The sequence below is a fragment of the Sabethes cyaneus genome, chromosome 3, assembly GCF_943734655.1.
Source record: "Sabethes cyaneus chromosome 3, idSabCyanKW18_F2, whole genome shotgun sequence".
NCBI lineage: Eukaryota > Metazoa > Arthropoda > Insecta > Diptera > Culicidae > Sabethes > Sabethes cyaneus.
In genome coordinates this window covers 226,896,749-226,916,365 of record NC_071355.1, presented here as the reverse complement: position 1 = coordinate 226,916,365, position 19,617 = coordinate 226,896,749, and the positions used below count along the sequence as shown (strand labels likewise).

Here is a 19,617-nt window from a genome sequence, read left to right as displayed (position 1 = left end):
TAGCAGGCGTAGCAGGTCGTGAGAAAAAACGTAAACACAAGATGTGACTAGACTGCGTTCGCTAAACTAGTGTTGAGGAAGGAATGCTGGCAGAAGTTATTAAATTAAAGTCGGAAAAGACTGCATGGCATATCTAAATGGTTTGAATTTAAAAATCTCAAGGAAGAAACTACGAACAGCTAAATAGATGGGTAAGGTAAGTGGTTTAGTTTAGTCGAAATCATCAAAGATTTACTGTGGGGGTCAGTGTATCCCATATATTGCATAATTTTGCGCTGTCAAGGGTCAGGAAGAGCGTAGTTGTTTTTATGTCTCAGGCTTTATGCAACTTGTTTGCTTGCTAATTCGATAGGAGAGGCTGTGGTTTATGACAAAAACGTGTGCAAATGTGGATATATCTATAATAGTCTCAAATTGCTTTATTGCGAAGAGTGCGTTTGGTGTAAATTATAATCATGTAAGTTCTGTTATTCGGGTAAAATAAACCGTGCTAGTTTTAAAACCTGTGTCAAAGATGCGGGACTACCAAAATTTGCTAGGAAATCTTAAATTCCTAAAATACGCATTAAAAAATTGCGTAGAGCACAACCATGTAAATTCCAAAAAACGTGAAAAAATGCATAAATTTCAAAATTTGCGAAAAATAAGCCGCCTGCATTCAAAAATTCGTGTATAAAGCCGCATAAATTCCCAAATTCATATAGTTATAGACTATAAATCAGACTTGAAACTGGACTTGAAATGGGTTTTAGATTAAAATTATTATGTTTGGGAAGAGGAGAAGCTACCGGTGGAATGGTTGGAAGGAGTGGTTTGTCCTATTTACGAAAAGGATGGTCGGCTAGACTGTTGCAACTATCGTGGCATAACGCCACGTCAAGGTACTCTCCCAGAGCCTGTTAAGCTGGCTGTCACAGATAGCATTAGGTTTAGTAGAGAATTATCAGGCCAGGCCTAAGGAAGGTTCGCACAGATACGGACCAATTTTTTTTCCATTCGACAGATTTTACCGAAATGTCTGGAGTATAATGTGCCCACGTATCGTATATTTTTATGCTTCAAAGCAGCATACGATACAGTCGATCGAGACCAGCTATGGCAGATAATGCACGAACACGGTTTTCCAGATGATTTGGCGCGGCCGATCAGAGGATTTAGCGATGTGTTTTGTGTGCATCTCTTGGTGACACTTTCGAGTCACTTTGAGACGCGGTGAGAATTGAGATAAGGTGACGGCTTGTACGCACACTATTCAACATCGTTCTTGAGGGGATGATACGGCGAGCGCCAGCGGGTATCGAAACGCGAGTATTTGTAAGGAGATGTAAGGCCCTTCGTAAAACGCCAATGATCAAAAAGCATACGCTGCTGCTGAAGCTGACATTGTTCAAAAGCTTCGAACGCACGAAAGGTACTGTGGACGATATTTGGCGGAGAAGAAATTGAAAGCGGAGCTAGCTGTTATTTTCGTTATTTTAGTCGTGTTGGTTACTTCAGAATTGTGGCCATCTTGCGTTTATGTTTGGTCAGCAAAAGTTTGGCAATTTCAGGCCCCTGATAGGACTCGTATATTTCCAGTTTCTATTATTTACCTGTATATACCTACATTAAATGGAAACTTCAACCTAGACGCAGCATCATTGAAAACTGTTTCCCAATGTTAGGGGCGGCATACAATAACGTGTGATTTACAACATGCGGTATGCCAGCAGCAAATTAAAAATGTTAAAAGGATTTATTATAAATAATTCAGATAATATTACGGAAAGGAATAAATGGTACACCTTCTTTTTCTTCTTCTTCATCATAGAGCCAAGGTGGCTCGTGCTGTTTCAAGCACTCGTCTCCATTCAACTCGGTCTTGGGTCATTCGTCACCAATTTCCTAGTCGTCTCAGAAGTCGCAAATTGCTTTCGACCTGGTCGAGCCATCGTGCACGTTGGGCCCCCCTGTTCCTGGTGCGGGTGGGGTTGTTGAAGAGGATTATTTTCGTCCGGCATCCTTACGGTATCCTAACACTATCGTCCGGCATCTTTACGACGTGTCCGGCCCATCGTAGCCTACTAACTTTCGCTAGATGTACGATGAGAGTCTCCCCAAGCAGTGCCTGTAGCTCGTGATTCATACGCCTCTGCCACTCTCCGCTTTCTGTTTGTACTCCGCCAAATATCGTCCGCTGCACTTTCCGCTCGAACACGGCAAGGGCGCGTACGTCCTGCCAGAGCAGCGTCACGGCTTCAAGTCCATAGAGAACTACCGGTCTAATAAGGGTTTTGTACATTGTTAGCTTCGAGCGGCGGCGTACGCTTTCTGATCGTAGCGTTTTACGAAGGGCAAAGCAGGCCCGATTTCCCGCTTGGATGCGCCGCTGGATCTCTTTACTAGTGTTGTTGTCTGCGGTCACCAGCGATCCCAAATACACGAACTCCTCTATCACTTCTAGTTCGTCGCCGTCAACGATTACCGTCCGTGGAAGACGCGCGTTTGTTTCCTTTGAGCCTCTTCCTTTCATGTATTTGGTCTTCGATGGCGTAGATTGCCTCCGCCGTCGCAAAGCTCCTGGCTATAATATCGAAATCAACTGCAAAGCCTAGAAGTTGGCTACCCTTGGTAAAATCGTGCCTCTCGTTTCGATGCCCGCTCATCGGATAACTCCCTCAAGAGCGATGTTGAACAGCATGCAGGATAAACCGTCATCTTGTCTCAACCCTCGCCGCGTCTCGAAGGGACTCGCGAGTGTCCCAGAGAAGCGTACGAAACACATCACTTGATCCAATGTAGCTCTTATCAGCCCCATCAGTTTGTCCAGAAAACCGTGTTCGTGCATTATCTGCCATAGCTTGTCTCGATCGACTGTATCGTATGCTGCTTCGAAATCAATAAAGACGTGATGCGTGGGCACGTTGTACTCCCGAAATTTCTGCAAGATCTGTCGGATAGTAAAAATTTGGTCCGCAGTTGCGCAAGCCCCCATGACCCCGCCTGATAATTCCCTACGAAACCTTGTGCTATCGGTGACAGCCGGTGTAACAGGATCTGGGAGAGTACCTTGTAGGCGGCGTTTACCAACGTAATACCACGATAGTTGCAGCAGTCTAGCACCCTTTTTGTAGATGGGACAAACCACTCCTTCCATCCATTCCTCCGGTAGCTTTTCCCCCTATCAAATCCTCGAAATAACCCAGTGTAAAGCCTTTGCTAGCGTTTCTCCGCCATGTTTATAAAGCTCTGACGGTAGGCGGCCCTTTCCAGCGGATTTATTGATCTTCAGCAGCCTGATTTCTCGTTTGACTTCTTGGAGATCAGGTGCTAGAACATTACTATCTTCCATAGGCGCTCCTGGGTAGATTAGATCATTTTTCTTAGATAATTTTTCCATGCAGTTTTTCCCCCTCCACCGCTTGTTGGCATTCCTATCAAACCAATCATTTTGTGTACTCCGAGGCTCAATACCTAGTGCCTCCGATGGCCGAGCGTATTCTGCCCCAACCGTCTGCGAGGTTTGAAGCACCTAACTCCTCGGAAGAAGGCATTGCCTCGTTCAGTACTCGCGCGTAGTTCTCGGCAGTTTGCGGGTTATGCCTGATATTCAGCCGAGGAGGGCGGTTTTGACGTGTCCGGTATACGGTGGACAGCTTTGAGCGCACATGTCCTGCTACTAGGTAATGGTCAGAATCAATATCCGCACTCCGTCGGGTGCGTACGTACGTACGCTTCTTTCTCATCATAGGGTCTACCTTCGTGCGGGCAGTGCACGTTAATGATGCTATAATTGAAGAAACGGCCCTTTATCCTCAATACACACATTCTCTCGTTGATCGCCTTCCAATCTATCAAGCGATCCTGCATTCCGCCCAACACTACAAAGCCCGTAGCCAGTTCGTTGGTAGCGCCACCGCTTTGGTAAGACTGGGCCTTTCCGCCACGGATTTTCCATACCTTCTCTTCTTTGCGACAGATTTCCTGCAGAGCTACGATGCCGAGTTTGCGAGGTTCAAGCTGTTCAATCAGCACCCGCTCGCAACCTGCGAAATTTAGCGATTTGCAGTTCCAAATACCGAGTCCTTGTTCCGTCGCCTAGGTCGATGCCGAATATTTCGCTCCGAATTTGCTTGAATTTTGTTAGTGATTTAATTTAGGTGTGTAGCCGTACTGGGGCAACACTACCGAGTCTCGCGATGGGGCTGCCATCTTATAGTGCCGAGACTCACTATACCTCCTTCCCGGTTAGTATACAACCTTAGTTTCCACCGGGGTTGGTTACCCGATCTCCGCTAAGGTTGCTCGTATTCCGCCTGGTACCACGAGGAGGTCGGGATCGGAGTTGCTGGATAAGAGTTGTTAGATTCCGCATTATCCAGCCATTTACCAGGCAAAATAAATGGTACACATCTGTTCAAATAAATTGCCAAATGAAGACGACTGGAACGATTTCGCGGTTTTAAGCCGATAATTGCATTTTTGTTGAATTTTATTTTATAACACCTTAAAAATAAATCTGAAATCTGTTCAATTGCTTTAAAGAAAACCCAGTTTCAAAGGAAACCTACTTCTTCCAAGCCTAAACGAAAAATTTTCGTGAAGTGAAATTCCAGCCTTTCTTGGATAAGAAAGGCAAAAGACGTGCTCGCTATGATTACTCACACGAACAATACTCCATAACGTGAGGAATCAACTAAACGAGTACGACTAAACCACAGACTTTTACAGTGCAAAGTTTATTATTGTCGATAAGACAGACTGTCATGAAGCTCATACTAAGTCTTTTTGTTTGCTATTTTATTACTCAGAGAGAACCACAAACTACAATTTATATCAATATCTCTTAGTAACAAGATTTATCATATCACTACAAATGCATGCAAAATGCGGATTGATATGTTTGTTTTGTTTTGAACACAACTGTTTCCATTGTTTCAATGAGGTTAATTCGTTCGTTATGTTAGGTGTCAGAGTTCGACAATGTAACACATCAGTGCCTGCTGACAGTGCTCCACATTCGCTAACAATCAGTGTGAGCTGCGTACTCGCGCCGCGCGTGTAATCGATCAGCGATTTGCTTACTGTTACTGCTAGAGTGCTAGCGACAGTCGTGCCGAAGCTGTTGACTGAACCGGACTTTGCGTTGTTACATTCTTCAGCAGTACGCTACTAGGTGTTGTGCATATATCGTCACCAACTAAAAGTATGTTTTTCCTGTTATCTTTATTAAGTTGACGATATTGAGTGTTTGCAATTGTATTTCAATTAACATGTGTAGACATTACGTAAGGTTTGTGTGCTACGTACAAAGTGTATTTCAAGCAATTCTTCGGTTGACAAGTTATAGATAGGCGTCTTCGGGTTCTAGTCACGATCTAATCGGCTCTATTTATACACGTCTACGTTGCATTGCTTTGCCGACCCGACGGAACAGAAGGAGTAATCGATTGCATCGAAACAGCAAAGTCCAAAGTTCACAACTGCGGCTGTTGGATTACGTAGCAAATTTGATTATGCGTTTACCATTTGTTGGTAAATGTTCTGATAAAAAAATTATGATGGGCTGGGGTGAATAACTACTAGTTTAGATATTGGTTAAGCACTGTTTAACGGTGCTAGAGCGGAAGAATGGAAAGGCCAAAGTGAGTGAGGCAGTTCAAGTGCATGGATAAAAGTAACGCATGCTCGATCAGCTGAAACCGGCTTGCGGGCTGCGTTTATGTATTTACATATATGAGGCATCAGAAAGGAAACCGAAACCTGTTCCAGCGGGAAGCAGCTTACGGCTTGAGTTGCTAAGATAAAAATATTTAGGGTAATTGATCTTGAATGGACCTATTTAGCGCTTTTTAACACCACCACTCGCACTCCTGCTCAGTTTACTCGTCATTTATAAATAATATGTGGTGATGTTACTATTTGTTGGAAAGTACCACCTTTTTTCTACATTATCAGTACTTTAAAAATGTATAATTGATGAAACTTTTATTAAATATATCGTTTTTAACCAAAGCCTATTTTTGATCTTGAATGGACCCAACATGATCTTGAATTGGACCTATTTTTGATTTTGAAATGGACCTAAATTTGGATTGTCATAGTTTCTTCCATGTAAATGAACAAAATAATAACAAAGAACTTTTTTTTAATAGTACCACTATACTACTGCTATTTATTAATAGGACACAAGGTTGAACAGCTTTTACCTTTCTTATACTCTGTTAGAAAGGTATGAAAGTCGGTTGAAAAATTTGAAATCAGTCACAGTCGCCGAGGGTCTTGTTTTTATGTCAGCCCAACAATTGAACAATGTTTCAGTGACTTGATATGCGTTATGTATGTATCTGTGTGTGACATTTGTATATTGGAAATTTATTATTACCTGTTGTTCAGATATGGTTGAAACGATTTCTACGTCATAAAAAAATTATGTCGCCTATTAGTTTCAAAAATTTAAACCATTCATTAAAAATATGTAATATAACTTGTATTAAACGTAGTTTATTAAGTACAGTGAGGTTCGAGTTTTTATTTAGTGACTACATATTTCGAAAGGTCAGACTTTTACTGACGTAGGACTACGTCTTACTGCAAAGTATCTAAAGGTTTGCGACAGCCCCTGTCGAACATTTTGAATATAAAACCGTTGCAATCGTGAAAAATTCGTTAATTAGTGGTAATTATTCAATTTTTGACACATTTATATGCAATTTTTTCAGTTAAAAAATGGTCTAGATTTTGCCACGGTTTCGATTTTGGCAACATAGGCGACACGCATTTGTTGTCAAATTCGAAATCATACTGTAAATAGTGCTTGAAAAAATTAGACTTGGTAATTCTACTAAGTTTAAAGGTAAGGTTAGATACAAGGTTTTAATTTTAAATGATAGTCGATGAAGAACTGTACCAGATAGAAAATAGGTGAACCTTCCTATTTTCTATCTGGTACAGTTGAATATTTTAGATCTCAGGGTCACTCAATTTCGGTGGACAAGGAGGTATTAATTTTGTCACAAGTCAGAGGGGAGAGGTGCTTAAAGAAGACTTTACATCCCCCAAGAAAAAAATCAGAGGGGTTGTGTATAAGATGCGACCACGGATGACGTAGTACAACGTTAGTCGGGTTGCATGATTTTGAATATTTTACTAAACTGATTTTTAATCGATCTGTCAATCGATCAAAAGGTGATGTGAAGTCAACCTGCTTACTTATCGGCGGAATATAAGGTCTTTGCCAAATATTTTTTAAGTTTTTGTCACCCCCCCTTTGGAAATTGGCTTGAAAAATCGGGGGGCTAAAAAAAATTTGTAGGCTATGAGTTTAAAATCAATTGTCCGTATGCTCTACAGCCTGAAAAACTCGAAAATTGAGTGTACTTAACCTTCTAGCACGAAACAGAAATGGAAATTCGAATTCGTAGTTTCCGAAAATCGTCCAAAAAAATTCTCTCGTTTTTGTCTTCTTTTCGTACCTTTTTGCATGGAAAATAATAACGTATATATTAAAAGCAAGAACAGATTTGGCCCTTGCCCCTACGGCTCCTTGAAGATAGTCGTTCAAAAAAACCATGAATTGCGGTACCATGGATTGGCGCTGGGGGCTTATCCGAATTGAAAAATTCCAAAACGACATGAAAGAACATTTAATTATCTCGTGTTTGATCCATCCTTTTTTAGAATCCGAACACATAACAAAATGGCGATAATTAATACATAAAAGTATGGTTTTTAAGCGAAAAAATTGACTTTAAACATTTCTAAAAAATACAAAAATTACAATATCAAGAAAAGGATGGGTCAAACACTAGATAATTTTGTTGGCTTTCAAACAAAAAAAGAATCATAAGAATTGCTTGAGCCGTTCTTGAGATATTTATGGTACCGACTTTCAAAATCTGGTTTCGAGAAAAACGACGTTGAAGTTTTTACTCGTTGTTTAATCGCTCCGGACATGCGTGGTACAAATAGCTGTAACTTTGTCAATATTTGGAATTCATGCAAACGACTTCAAACACATATGGTCAAAATGTTAATCTTTCGAAATAATCGATCAAAAAATTTAGGTTTTAAAAAATTGAAAAGATACTATGCCCCCTTAACAGAAGGCAGTTAGTATCCCTCTTATCTTTTGATCCATATTATCTTTTAATCAACGATGGTTAAAATTTTTGTACAATACCGATTTTGTACAAATTAAGTTTATATTATTTTAGGCATAAAATGACATATGTTACCTAACTAATTAGGAAGACTTTTTAGTTTCAAAACTAGAGGCTACAATATACAAACACTATGAAGCAACTACGAAAAAGGATGAGTGATAGTTAGTTTTATCAATATAATTAAGTTTTTATTTAGGCTATAAATCAAGCTTACTTTCAATATCCCGTGCTTATAGATTAATTATAAACAGAGATACTATAGTGACAACAAGCAGTTTTATGGAATATACAACGGCGTGTTCGTTGGTGGTAGGCAATGATAGCTACCGGCAGTGATGTCTCGGAGCGCAAAACTAGGTCCATTCTAAAATCAATACTAGGTCCATTCAAGATCAAAAAAGGGGGTTAACATTTTTCAAGAATTTGAAGATTTTACTGATTTTACTGAACTTTTAAATACCTAAATTGAAATTACACATATTTTAGCATGATTTTAAGAGTATTGTTTTATTTCAAACCAGAAGGGTTCCGGGTAGTAACAGTTTGAAAATACTCTATGGTGACTGCCAAAACGCTGAAAAACAGCTACTTTTAAATACGCGGCAATAAAGTAGTTTTGGCTATAATTTTAATTTAATTTTAGTATATTTACGTTCAGAAATGATTAAAGATAATCATAAAAGCTAAATACAGTACAAAGACTTGATAATTATATCCTAAAATTCTTATTTAAAAATAGGTCCATTCAAGATCAGAATTCGACTAGGTCCATTTCAAAATCATTTACCCTATCAGCTTTGTTATGTGACGTTTTCTTTTTAAGGTGTTCTCTGCCAGCGAATTGTAATGTACAGTAAGTAAGTTACATGCGTCATGCTTTTCCAATTTGAAGTTATTCTTGGAATAATGTTTTGTAAACATGTTTATCGAACGAAGAAAATTTGAAGAAACGAACAAAGAATGTATATTTAACAAAGTGAAATTGATTTTGTATTTCAGATTCAAAAAACATGTTCTACTCAAAAGTTTACTTTCTTTGGCACCACACAGCTCGGACTGGGGTATCGGGAGTTCCAATTAACCGAGACAATTCGTGTCTTGATTATAACGAAAAAACGTACGGTTTTACAGGTTTTTTTTTATTCTTTGGTAACTTTTTTTTCTAGATTACTGAGTATCCCAAGTTCCTTAAATGTTGACACACTTGCGTGCGTTTGACAATAGACACTGTAGTCTTGCAAAATCGAATGTTTTGTGTTGTGTGCAGTTCAATACAGTTTACGATCGATCGAATGACAAAAAAACAGTTTGAAATCACCGCATAGGGTAGTTTGTGTCCTGCTTGGATGACAAAATGGGCATCATTAAAAAATTTCGAGAATGGTAGAGAGACGAGATTGCTTCCTTGAGGTATGATGAGCTGACGAAATTATATGAATTATCATTGCTCCCAATCTTCACAGAGACAGTTGGTTCGATTCTACATTCTGATCGGGTCTGTTCCGATCAGAAACGTCCCGATCGACGTGAGTGTTGCGCCTACTCATTTTAATGAACACGCCAGCATTAAGATCCCTTTCGGACTGTCGCTCTGATTTATTCATGCACTGCGAAGAGTTTTTGCGAGTGTGTATTCAACAGCTAACTAACTAACGGTCGTCGCTCTCGTTCGTAATGACGTCATGCAATGGCAGCCCAAGCTGCTGATACCGATTACTCGTGAGGCCTCGCACTCTCGTAAAAGCCCTTACGGGCAACTTTCCCCTTGTCAATGATCACCTTATCAATCTCTTTCAGAAACCCTTTCTTGCGATTCAGCCACTTGTACAACTGCTATCGGCCCAAATGCAAGATAACCGTACCCCTTTCCCCATTACAACCTTTCTCCCCCTTGTAAAAGATCACCCCCTCTTTTGTCAATCTCCCTATGCTGATTCTTTTACGTTAAAGAAGAACATGTGTGCCAACCTTTAATTTCATTCCATGTGTGCCAAATTTGATGAAGAACCGTCGAGATGTTCCGGAGTTATGGCGGAATATACATTCATACTCACGTTCCCCGTCTCCCTCTTGGTTTCCTCCCAGTCAGCTCCTTCTTCTGTTACGTAGCTAATTATGCATCTGTTTGCTCTCTGAAAATCCCTATACCGGAAAGAAACAAGTCCTTTTCCCCTCCTCAGTGGAAACCCCCTCTTTTCTCACTGCCACTTGGAACTTCCCTCTTTGTTAGGGACCACTTTCCCTCAGAACAGAAGTGGAAGTCCGAACGATTCGGCGATCAAAGCTGATAACAGTGTCTATTTTGTGTTTATTTTTCTTTGGGAAGGCTTTCGCATAGAAGCAATTAACAGCAATATACGCAGAACGCTCGCTGCCAATCGCATAGCAGCTTGCACATGCTTTCATGTGCATTCGTATGCGTTCGTGTGTTTTCGTGGAAAAAAGTGACTCGCTACCGCCAGGTTCGCTAGTTTCTGTAGAAAGTAGCATGTACGTATTTGGATTTCTACTTCCACTTCTGTTCTGTGACTTTCCCTTTGTCCAATCTCCCTGCGTTCATTCTTTTGCGTCAAAGAGGTCAAGGAGCATGTGGTTTCCTTTTCATATATCGCTCCTCGGTGGAACACCCCTCTTTTCTCACAATCACTTGCACAACTGCAATCGGTCTAAACCCAACAACCCCTTTTACTTGCCGTTTTTTTAGTGCTGATTCCCTTATGTCAAGAAACATGTGTGCCAAGTTTAGTGGAGAGCGGTCAAGGCGTTCTGGAGTTATGCTTATGACCTTCCCTCTTATTGGGGATAATCCCTCCTTTTAAGAACCCCCCCATGCTGATTTCCTCCGGTGACACACGGGTGAATTTCGCTGACAGATCATGAACAACGAACGGCTGCAAATAAGGTTCACTTTGAAGTTGCGCAATGTACTACCAAACTTTGGATTGGAAGAACATATACCCCCCTTGGTTTTACCTGAGGGAAATGAAGCGATGCTAACATTTCTTAGTTGGCACTGGGTCAATTATTATCTCTATTTATAAATAATGTGATTAACAAACAATATTTCATCAGTCTATAGTATATTTTCAAACTTACTACTTTTATGCAGAGAAACATATTGAAATGATGGTTTTCGTCACATTTATGATAGGTGAGAAAACTCTGATGAATCGAAATAAAAAGTATTAACATGTTTTGTAAAACAAACGTAAACGATCAGGTGACTAGGTATTGTTTTTAAAACACTATCAGCTGTTGATGTTGTTTTGTAAACACGGGAAACAGTAGGAGAGACTGCTCTACCTAATAGTAATTTTAGCATAGGGATTTTAGCTGGATGTCTTCGAACAGAAAGAAAGAAATCTCTGTTGCCGTCATAGAGCCGAAGAAACAGCATTAGAACGAACTTTGAACCAATTACACGCAAACTTTTACTGAGCCTCAATATTTTTGGATTGTCTCATCGTTATCAATAACATATAGAGTAGGGCGGGGCATAAGTGCGATGTTTGAAGTTGTCATCAATTTTCGTGAGATATAAAGAAGGACAACAACATAATATATTTTATAGTGATGCAGTAACTCAATGTCTTCATATTCAACTATAAATCATCTGCGGTAATAGTGTTTTGCAAAATAAATTCTTCTTTCTTCTGATCAAGTGCTGATTCGCACTTCTACCCCACTAACGGGGCAAAAGTTCGAAGCTAGAATCCAAGACATTAGTCCAGCAATAGCTAACAAAACCATATTATCTCCAATCTGCGTTATGTTTCGGTAAGGGATATTCTCAATTTGCACCTTTTCTATTTTGCGCTTGTGTATTGCAGCCTCCGTTAGATCGAAACTTTTCAAAACGTTTGTTTTTTGTTTCATCAGTGGATACACATTGTTTTTCTTCGGCCAACATCTTTAGAGCACACAGTTTTCTGCAGATCTTTCATTTCTAGTATCTGTAATATAGTGCCTGAAGCTGTATATAATTAGCTATATATACATTTTTGCCTCGTCCATGAATCGTACTTTTGCCCCGTCCGTGAATCGAACTTTTACCCCGCTAGGCGCTTGACGGGGTTAGATTAAATTACGGAAGAGCGAAATATATTTTGTAAATTATTTTCACCGTACTTTCAAAACAGATATGTGAGTGATGTAAAACGCTGCTACAAATTTTCAACAAGTAATATCCTCCTGTTGATATCGTATTTGTCGTATAACAAAAAATTACATCAAAACCACCCTAAAATAACATTTGCACATAACTCAGCAACTATGCTTCGTAAGCAACCAAAGTTTACGTTAGATTCAAGCTGTCAAAGTAGTCACCCATCCATGCCAATGTAGAAAATTTACTCGGAATCTGCACCGATAAATCACTGAATCGCACTTTTACCCGCATCGCACTTTTACCCCTCCTTACTCTAATATGAAAAGCTCATTATTTCACTACTTTTCAAAAATACCTTTTGATTTTCTTACCTGTTTTAAATATGACGAATGGAATCAGCTAATCACTCGGAGTAGGTACTTGAAATTTTGAACTGTGTTTTAAATTACATCCTTTTTTTGTGGAAGTTGAATAGCTCAGGTACACAACTCAACGAGTACATCTTTGTATAGGGTTTTGTAAACGATTACTGACTGACTGAGATTGATGAAAGAAATCTTGCATATGACGAAGTGAAGTTTCCATATGCCTCCCGTTTGAATACGGAAAATTGTTTTACTAAAAATTGCAAGCCCCGAAATATTTTATCTGTCTAACTGGGTGTAGGTCATATACAGGCAAAAAGTGTAGAATTCAGCTAGTGTCAAAACATTTAGTAGTTGCAGATATAGTTCGTTTAAAAATTTAAGTTTTGGATCGTGTTTAGCTATGACGAGAGGGGTGAGCCTTTTGTTGTTTTGTTTCTTTTGTTATATAAATTCATATGTAAATGCGAATTGAGTCGAGAAATATCGTTCTAAACCGGATCCACGAATTGGCGTAAACTTTTGGCGTATGAGCATATATTTTTGTTTGATTGAACTATGATAAAGTCATAAGGGCCATATGGCATCTATCACAACACTTACGAGTGTTGATGTTTTCGATAATCCCATAAATGACACATCAAGAAAAAACACCGGTCAAGTGCGACAAATATGCGGTTACGAGTAAAGTAAGCAATCAATTCTAATTGCATCGAATTGATTCCACTTATCTGGTGTCCAAGTTCCAGCGCGTATATATGTCTCTCACGCAGTACGAAACCGGCTCCAATTGTCGGCTACATAGTGCAAGTTCATCGTCTCGGGAGCTTCGACACTGGCAAACATTTTTTAAATGTAGGCAAACACTGCCTGATAAGGAGGTAATTTGACATCAATTGTGCCGGTGCCGGCTCCGCTAGTATCTATGGCCATTCGCTCGTTATTCATTAGGATACTTAGCTTCTCAGCTTCCGCATAAATTTACAACTTTTGCGAATTACGAATATCTTTCCAAACGAAAACTTGTTTGTGCTCATATCAAGTGTTTTAAGTACAAAGTACAATTCATCCAGTTTTATGAATGCAGCTGGCTAGATGTTTGTGTAATCGAGGAACAAATTAGTTCAAAGCATTCAAACAACGAACAGAAATGTCTACATTTTGTACAAAAATAATTTCTTCATTCATTTCTCGTCACTTGGTTCAATTGGGTGAATGCTTGTTGAGATCAGAGAAGACCGAAGATTGACCAAAGTTTTCTAATAGCGAATTCATAAATTAACCTGGGTTCGTGCTAACTCCAGCAGTTACATTTATAGCGAATTCATAAATTAACCTGGTTCAGGTCGATTAGCACTCAGTTTTAATCGAAGTGCTGTCAAAGCGTTCATAAATTAACCGAGATTGCGTCTCGGTTAAACTGACAGCATTCAGTTTGAAGCGCGGGTTAAAACTGTCTAGCATTACGGTTTACGGGTCGATCTGTCAAACTGCCCGTATCGTTCATAAATTTCGGCTTCGAGTTAGCACGAACCGAGGTTAATTTATGAATTCGCTATTAGTAACAGTGGAAAAATTTATGAACGATATGGGCAGTTTGACAGATCGACCCGTAAACCGTAATGCTAAACAGTCTTAACCTGCGCTTCAAACTGAATGCTGTCAGTTTAACCGAGATGCAATCTCGGTTAATTTATGAACGCTTTGACAGCACTTCGATTAAAACTGAGTGCTAATTGACCTGAGCCTGGTTAATTTATGAATTCGCTATAAGATAAACAAACATTAGTTCGTTTAATCTCGTTTGATTTGAAGTAATTTCAACAAAAAATAGTTTACGCTAACAACTTAACGATGCGCTATTTTATGAAAAGACACTTCTTAATATGATGAAACAAACTGTCGATCACTAAACAGACAATTTTGCGTTTCAGTTCAGACTGGCCGTTTGCTTTGGATGTGCCTAAATTAGGTATTAGTTGTATGACTCAATTGGCGCCAATTGCTTTTCGTGAACATCTCTTCCCACTGTGGTATCTTTATATATCCAGGCCCTTTGACCCGCTCTCATCGGACATCTCGAGTTTGATCACATTGACAAAGTTCAACATGAAATTGTAACTGTTCAGAACTTGAAGCTTTCGATATAAGAAGCATAGTTCGTACTAGTTCTTATGTACGGCAACGTACGGTTTTTGGTATGAGATGTTGAAAGTGATTCATCTCTACCGAAAAAGGATTATGAAATGGATTATAATTGGCAAAGGCTAAATATTAGACGTGGGTGTTAAATAATTGTGCAAATGATTAACGTATATCGAAGGCGCTACAGCGTGCTCATGTGACATGAGTCATGTCATCGCCGAAAATAGCTTAAAATTTAACCATTGTATTTATCTACTATAGATTGATTCTGCCGCTACTCGCATAACAGTCTTATTTTCTATAGAGTTTCCTATATAAATGGGACTGTTATGCGAGTAGTGGCAGCATGCATCCAGTTTGTTAAAAAGGATGTTTTACGTTTGTTGGGTTTACCAATTAAGTGTGTTGTGGCTGTTCAAGCATGCGCTATTTTTGTAATTTGTTTACTTGCACTTAAAAATAGAATGTTTACTATTGGAATGTTCGATAAAAAAATAAAAGAGTGCATGTTGTCAAGTTTTGTGGCTCCTCGTTGCTCAGTCGTGGTGTGTCCGAGTTTGGTATAAATCAAAATTGCAGTCCCAACTGTCTATCTTTAAATATAGTATTCAAGCTTGAACTCATTTTAAGTAGTTGCATAAATAGGAATAATTATTTTAATATTAGCTAACACGTCTGTATTGTCTTAGCACTATTTTGAACAGATGTCACTCTCGGAAAACTGGAAGGAGCTGTACAAGTTCAGCGTACTGGATTATGGCGTATTTGCTGCGATGCTCATCCTTTCGGCCGGATGTGGAATATATTTTGGCTTTTTTCAACGAAACCGAAATCAGACACCGGAAAGTAGTGACGATGAAAGTCCAGGGCCGGGGCGAAGTAGTGTCAGTGGTCACAGCAGTCAGAGCAAGCGAACAACTACGTTCGGTTCTTCTACGATGGACGAGTATTTGCTCGGTTCCCGGAAGCTGAAAACGTTCCCGGTCGCCATGAGCCTCGTTGCCGGGTACATATCGGGAGTAACCATACTGGGAACTCCGGCGGAGATTTACAACTTCGGTACGCAGTATTGGTTGATCATTATACCGATACTGCTGATGGGAGTTGCAGTCTGTACGATCTATTTACCGGTGTTCTGTTCGTTGAAACTTAATTCATCCTATGAGGTAAATATTTTTCTATAATTCTGCAGAAATAGTGAAGTAACAGTATTTGTTTTTTTTTGCAGTATTTAGAACTGAGGTTCAACTCTTCTGTAAGATCAATAGCTTCCATAATGTTTGTTCTTGACGAGGTAGGAAAATAACGATTTTAATTGAGCATTCATATTTAAAATATTTTTTACTATTGCAGCTATTTTTCCTACCGATGATAATCTATGTTCCAGCGCTAGCATTCAATCAAGGTACTACAATTTCATAATTTGTTATGTCTCGTGTTATTTACTTTAGAGTCTCTCTCGTATTAGTCTGTATCACAAGGTTACACAATCTTTGAATCCTATGAGGCTCCTTCACATATCGATTTTTAGTCATTCCATCGACTCCATTGAAAGTTTATTCCAAGTAAATCAAGATGTTATATAGCGAATCCACAGTTAGTAGTGTCGTTAGTGAAAAGATATAATGTTTTGATACGTTTTCTTATTCCGGGCCAGCACCATATTCAAATCAGTGCCTACATCTGAACAGCTGCAGATTTGACCAACATTGACAACGAAAAAATTCCAACATTTTAGTTGCCACCCGTTACCTGTAACAGAGGGTCACGAAGTTTTAGCTCGACCAGATCGTTGCTGGCTCGCACGTTTCCGGACGCTCAAAAAATTGGTGACGAGTAACCTAGGACAGAGTGGAGTGAATCCCGGCTCTAGACTGGTGCAGAAGAAGTAGCCAAATTCTAGGCTTCGGCGATGATTTCGACATTTAGCCTTGTGTGTTGCCGGACGCATTATATGTTACACTGAATGTGAAGGTTGGGAGAATAGGGCAAAGAATAAACTGTTACTAAATGTAACTGCTGGATATTTTACCCTTTACAAGAAGTTAGATCAAAGAGCATACCTTTTTGAATATTTGCATCTCTGGGCCATACTTTGTAAATAATAACTTTATACGTTATATTTTTTATTCTGGAAATGAAAGTATTTAGTGAAACAATTCATTTAATTTTGTTTTTTTTCAGTGACTGGTTTCAACCTGTATATAATTGGTGCGATTGTTTGTGTTGTGTGTATATTTTATACATTATTGGTAAGCATGTTCTGTATCCTTTATAAAACGTCCTGTAATTATCATGGTTATTCATCTATCATGGTTATTACAATCTCAAAGTGAGACTTTCAAATACTAAATATCCACATTATTTACCCCTCGCAAACAGGGTGGCATAAAAGCCGTTGTATTCACCGATGCCTGGCAGGTGGTGGTTATGTTCATATCGGTAGTCATAGTGGTCATCCTTGGCACGATAACGATCGGAGGTCCGGATATAATTTGGGATCGTTCTGAAGCTGGTAGTAGAATTGAATTCTTCAAGTAAGCTTACGGTCGATTCTGCTTCGTACAGACCAATATTTCATTAGCAAAATTTATTCTTTTTCAGTTTCGATCCCTCGCTGTATGAGCGGCAAACATTCTGGGGAGTTCTAATCGGAGGATTTTTCTACTGGACATCGTTCAATTCGGTCAACCAAACCATGGTCCAGCGCTACATGTCACTACCAAATCTGAAGAAAGCTAAGATGTATGTATGATACTTAATACGACATTCGTTCAAACTAACTTCTGGTAATTTTATTCTAGGTCCATAGGGATGTTCACAATCGGAATGGGTGTGTTCGTGTCGGTTTGTTGCTACGCTGGTCTGTTGATTTATGCTCATTACTATCAATGTGATCCAATGTCGGTTGGATTTGTGAAAACGGACGATCAGCTGTTCCCTCACTATGTGATGGAGATTGTCGGACACTTACAGGGAATTCCAGGCCTGTTTATAGCGGGCGTATTTGGAGCCGCTCTCAGCTCATTATCAGTAGTACTTAATTCTACCTCAGCTGTATTGTTGGAGGATATACTTAAAGGATTGTTCCGCGTAAATCCGAGTCCCTTTGTGGCTAATATTTTCGTCAGAGGCAGTGTGGTGGTGCTTGGATTGGCTGCCATGGGTTGCTTGTTTGTAATTGAAAAATTAGGAGGAATACTCAGTGTCGCGACCTCATTATCGGCTATTGCCGCTGGAACTACGTGTGGAATTTTTACCCTTGGGATGCTGATTCCCTGGAGTAATTCCTTAGGTGCTCTAGTGGGTGGAGTATCTGGTGCAGTTTTCTCCGGTTGGATATCGTTGGGAGCTCAATTTGCCAGCGCCAATGGTGCGATTGTGCCACACAAATTGCCGGTTTCGGTTGACGGTTGTCCAGATGATCTGATTGCCAACAGCACCATTATAAATCCGATATATCCGGACGAATCAGGAGTCTTTCCACTGTTTCGAATGTCGTATCATTGGATTACTCCGATTGGTGTTCTGACTGTACTGATAGTAGGTACTGTTGTATCGTTTCTAACGGAGCCGAGGAATCTTAAGGACATAGATCCGGAGTTAATTTCACCAGTCATTCACCGTTTTCTGCCACAGGAATGTTTTGGTAATTACGGATCCGCATCTAAAGATGCTTCGGTTACTTTCAGTGAAGAAATGCGTCCTACGTATGGCACCCGATCGGTAAGATAGTGTTTGTGTTAGTCTCATAAAATATACTAATCCAGTGAATTACGTTTTTCAGTCATCCAAATTCAAACGATCAATATAAAGAGGATGTTAACATGCGTTTCGACATACCTGAAACATTCGATTGAATGGCCATGATAATTATGCAATTGTACTTAGTTCTTGACGAGTGAATGCAATTTTGCAATCTCTAATGGAAGCTGCAACAGTGTGAGGAATGCTAGTTATATACATATTAGACTGTACAAATTAGTTGTTGTAGCGGTAGGTGACTCTAAGTCTTATAAATATACTACTCCAAATATAGGTGCAATGTGCTAACTTTTGCGTAACTGCCTGTGATACAATCAAAAGAGTTGTTTAGGGATTAGTGGCCGCAAGAGGAGTTTCTTTTTATATTCTGATATTACTATCGAATTTGTATGCCAATACGAAAGATTTTTCATAAAAAGTGTTTTGAAATTCTGTTTTTTTGTATAAGATGACACTAGTTTTAAATTTACAACTTTGATCTTGCTTAAATGAAATGTGTACCTGTCAAAATTATAATAGATAAAATAGATTTTCATAAGCAGAATACTGTTGGCGTTAAACTTAACATGGGAATAGGAAGGACTCAGACCCTGAAATTAAATAAAAAGAAAACTATTTCAATGAAATTCTACTAACTTCGAAGTTCTAAAACAGACACTGAATCCTGCAAGTCGTAGACGAAATACGTATCTGTCGCGAATAAATATAGATAGTAGAATTAAATTGAAATAGTTTTTCTGAAATTAAACAATTTTCAGGTTTCGTATTCTACTAAGACGCTCCAAAAACTTCAGTCAAGGACTCGGTAGTTTTGCCCTAGCTTAGGGGCTGTTCAAACAGCGTTTCTCTCGGAGGAGTGGTCAAATACGAAGTGCGCTTCTCGTCCTCTGCCACACAAAAATTGGCAAACAAATTGTCAGTCTCCGTTAACGTTTGTACGGATGATTTGATTGCCGACAGATCGTTTATTAATCCAATATATCCAGATAAACTGGAGTCTTTCCACTAGTTTGTACGTCGTATCATAACAAATAAACAAATAAACAAATCATCAGTGTACCACCGTACCTGAGAACCAGAAAATTAAGAA

General features: G+C 39.3%; 1 protein-coding gene across 3 annotated transcripts; it reads left to right on the top strand.

Moving 5' to 3' along the window:
- Positions 1-84: 84 nt before the first annotated feature.
- LOC128739140 (sodium-coupled monocarboxylate transporter 1-like) lies at positions 85-19,216 on the top strand. Of its 3 annotated transcripts, none has more exons than XM_053834538.1 (9): positions 85-196; positions 15,452-15,928; positions 15,991-16,056; positions 16,116-16,167; positions 16,947-17,014; positions 17,145-17,299; positions 17,367-17,507; positions 17,567-18,488; positions 18,550-19,216. In XM_053834538.1, the coding sequence occupies exons 1-9, from the start codon at positions 188-190 to the stop codon at positions 18,574-18,576; spliced, it is 1,917 nt and encodes a 638-aa protein (XP_053690513.1). In that variant the 5' UTR covers positions 85-187; the 3' UTR covers positions 18,577-19,216. The 3 variants fall into 3 exon arrangements, with proteins under 3 accessions (XP_053690513.1, XP_053690515.1, XP_053690514.1); XM_053834540.1 differs by having other exon boundaries at positions 106-191; XM_053834539.1 differs by lacking the exon at positions 85-196 and adding an exon at positions 4,814-5,185 and having other exon boundaries at positions 18,550-19,215.
- The last annotated feature ends 401 nt before the right edge of the window (positions 19,217-19,617 follow it).

Coding starts and splice junctions, on each gene's coding strand:
- LOC128739140 (XM_053834538.1), top strand. Junction 16,057..16,115: donor TAATGTTTGTTCTTGACGAG/GTAGGAAAATAA, acceptor TTACTATTGCAG/CTATTTTTCCTACCGATGAT. Junction 18,489..18,549: donor CTACGTATGGCACCCGATCG/GTAAGATAGTGT, acceptor TACGTTTTTCAG/TCATCCAAATTCAAACGATC.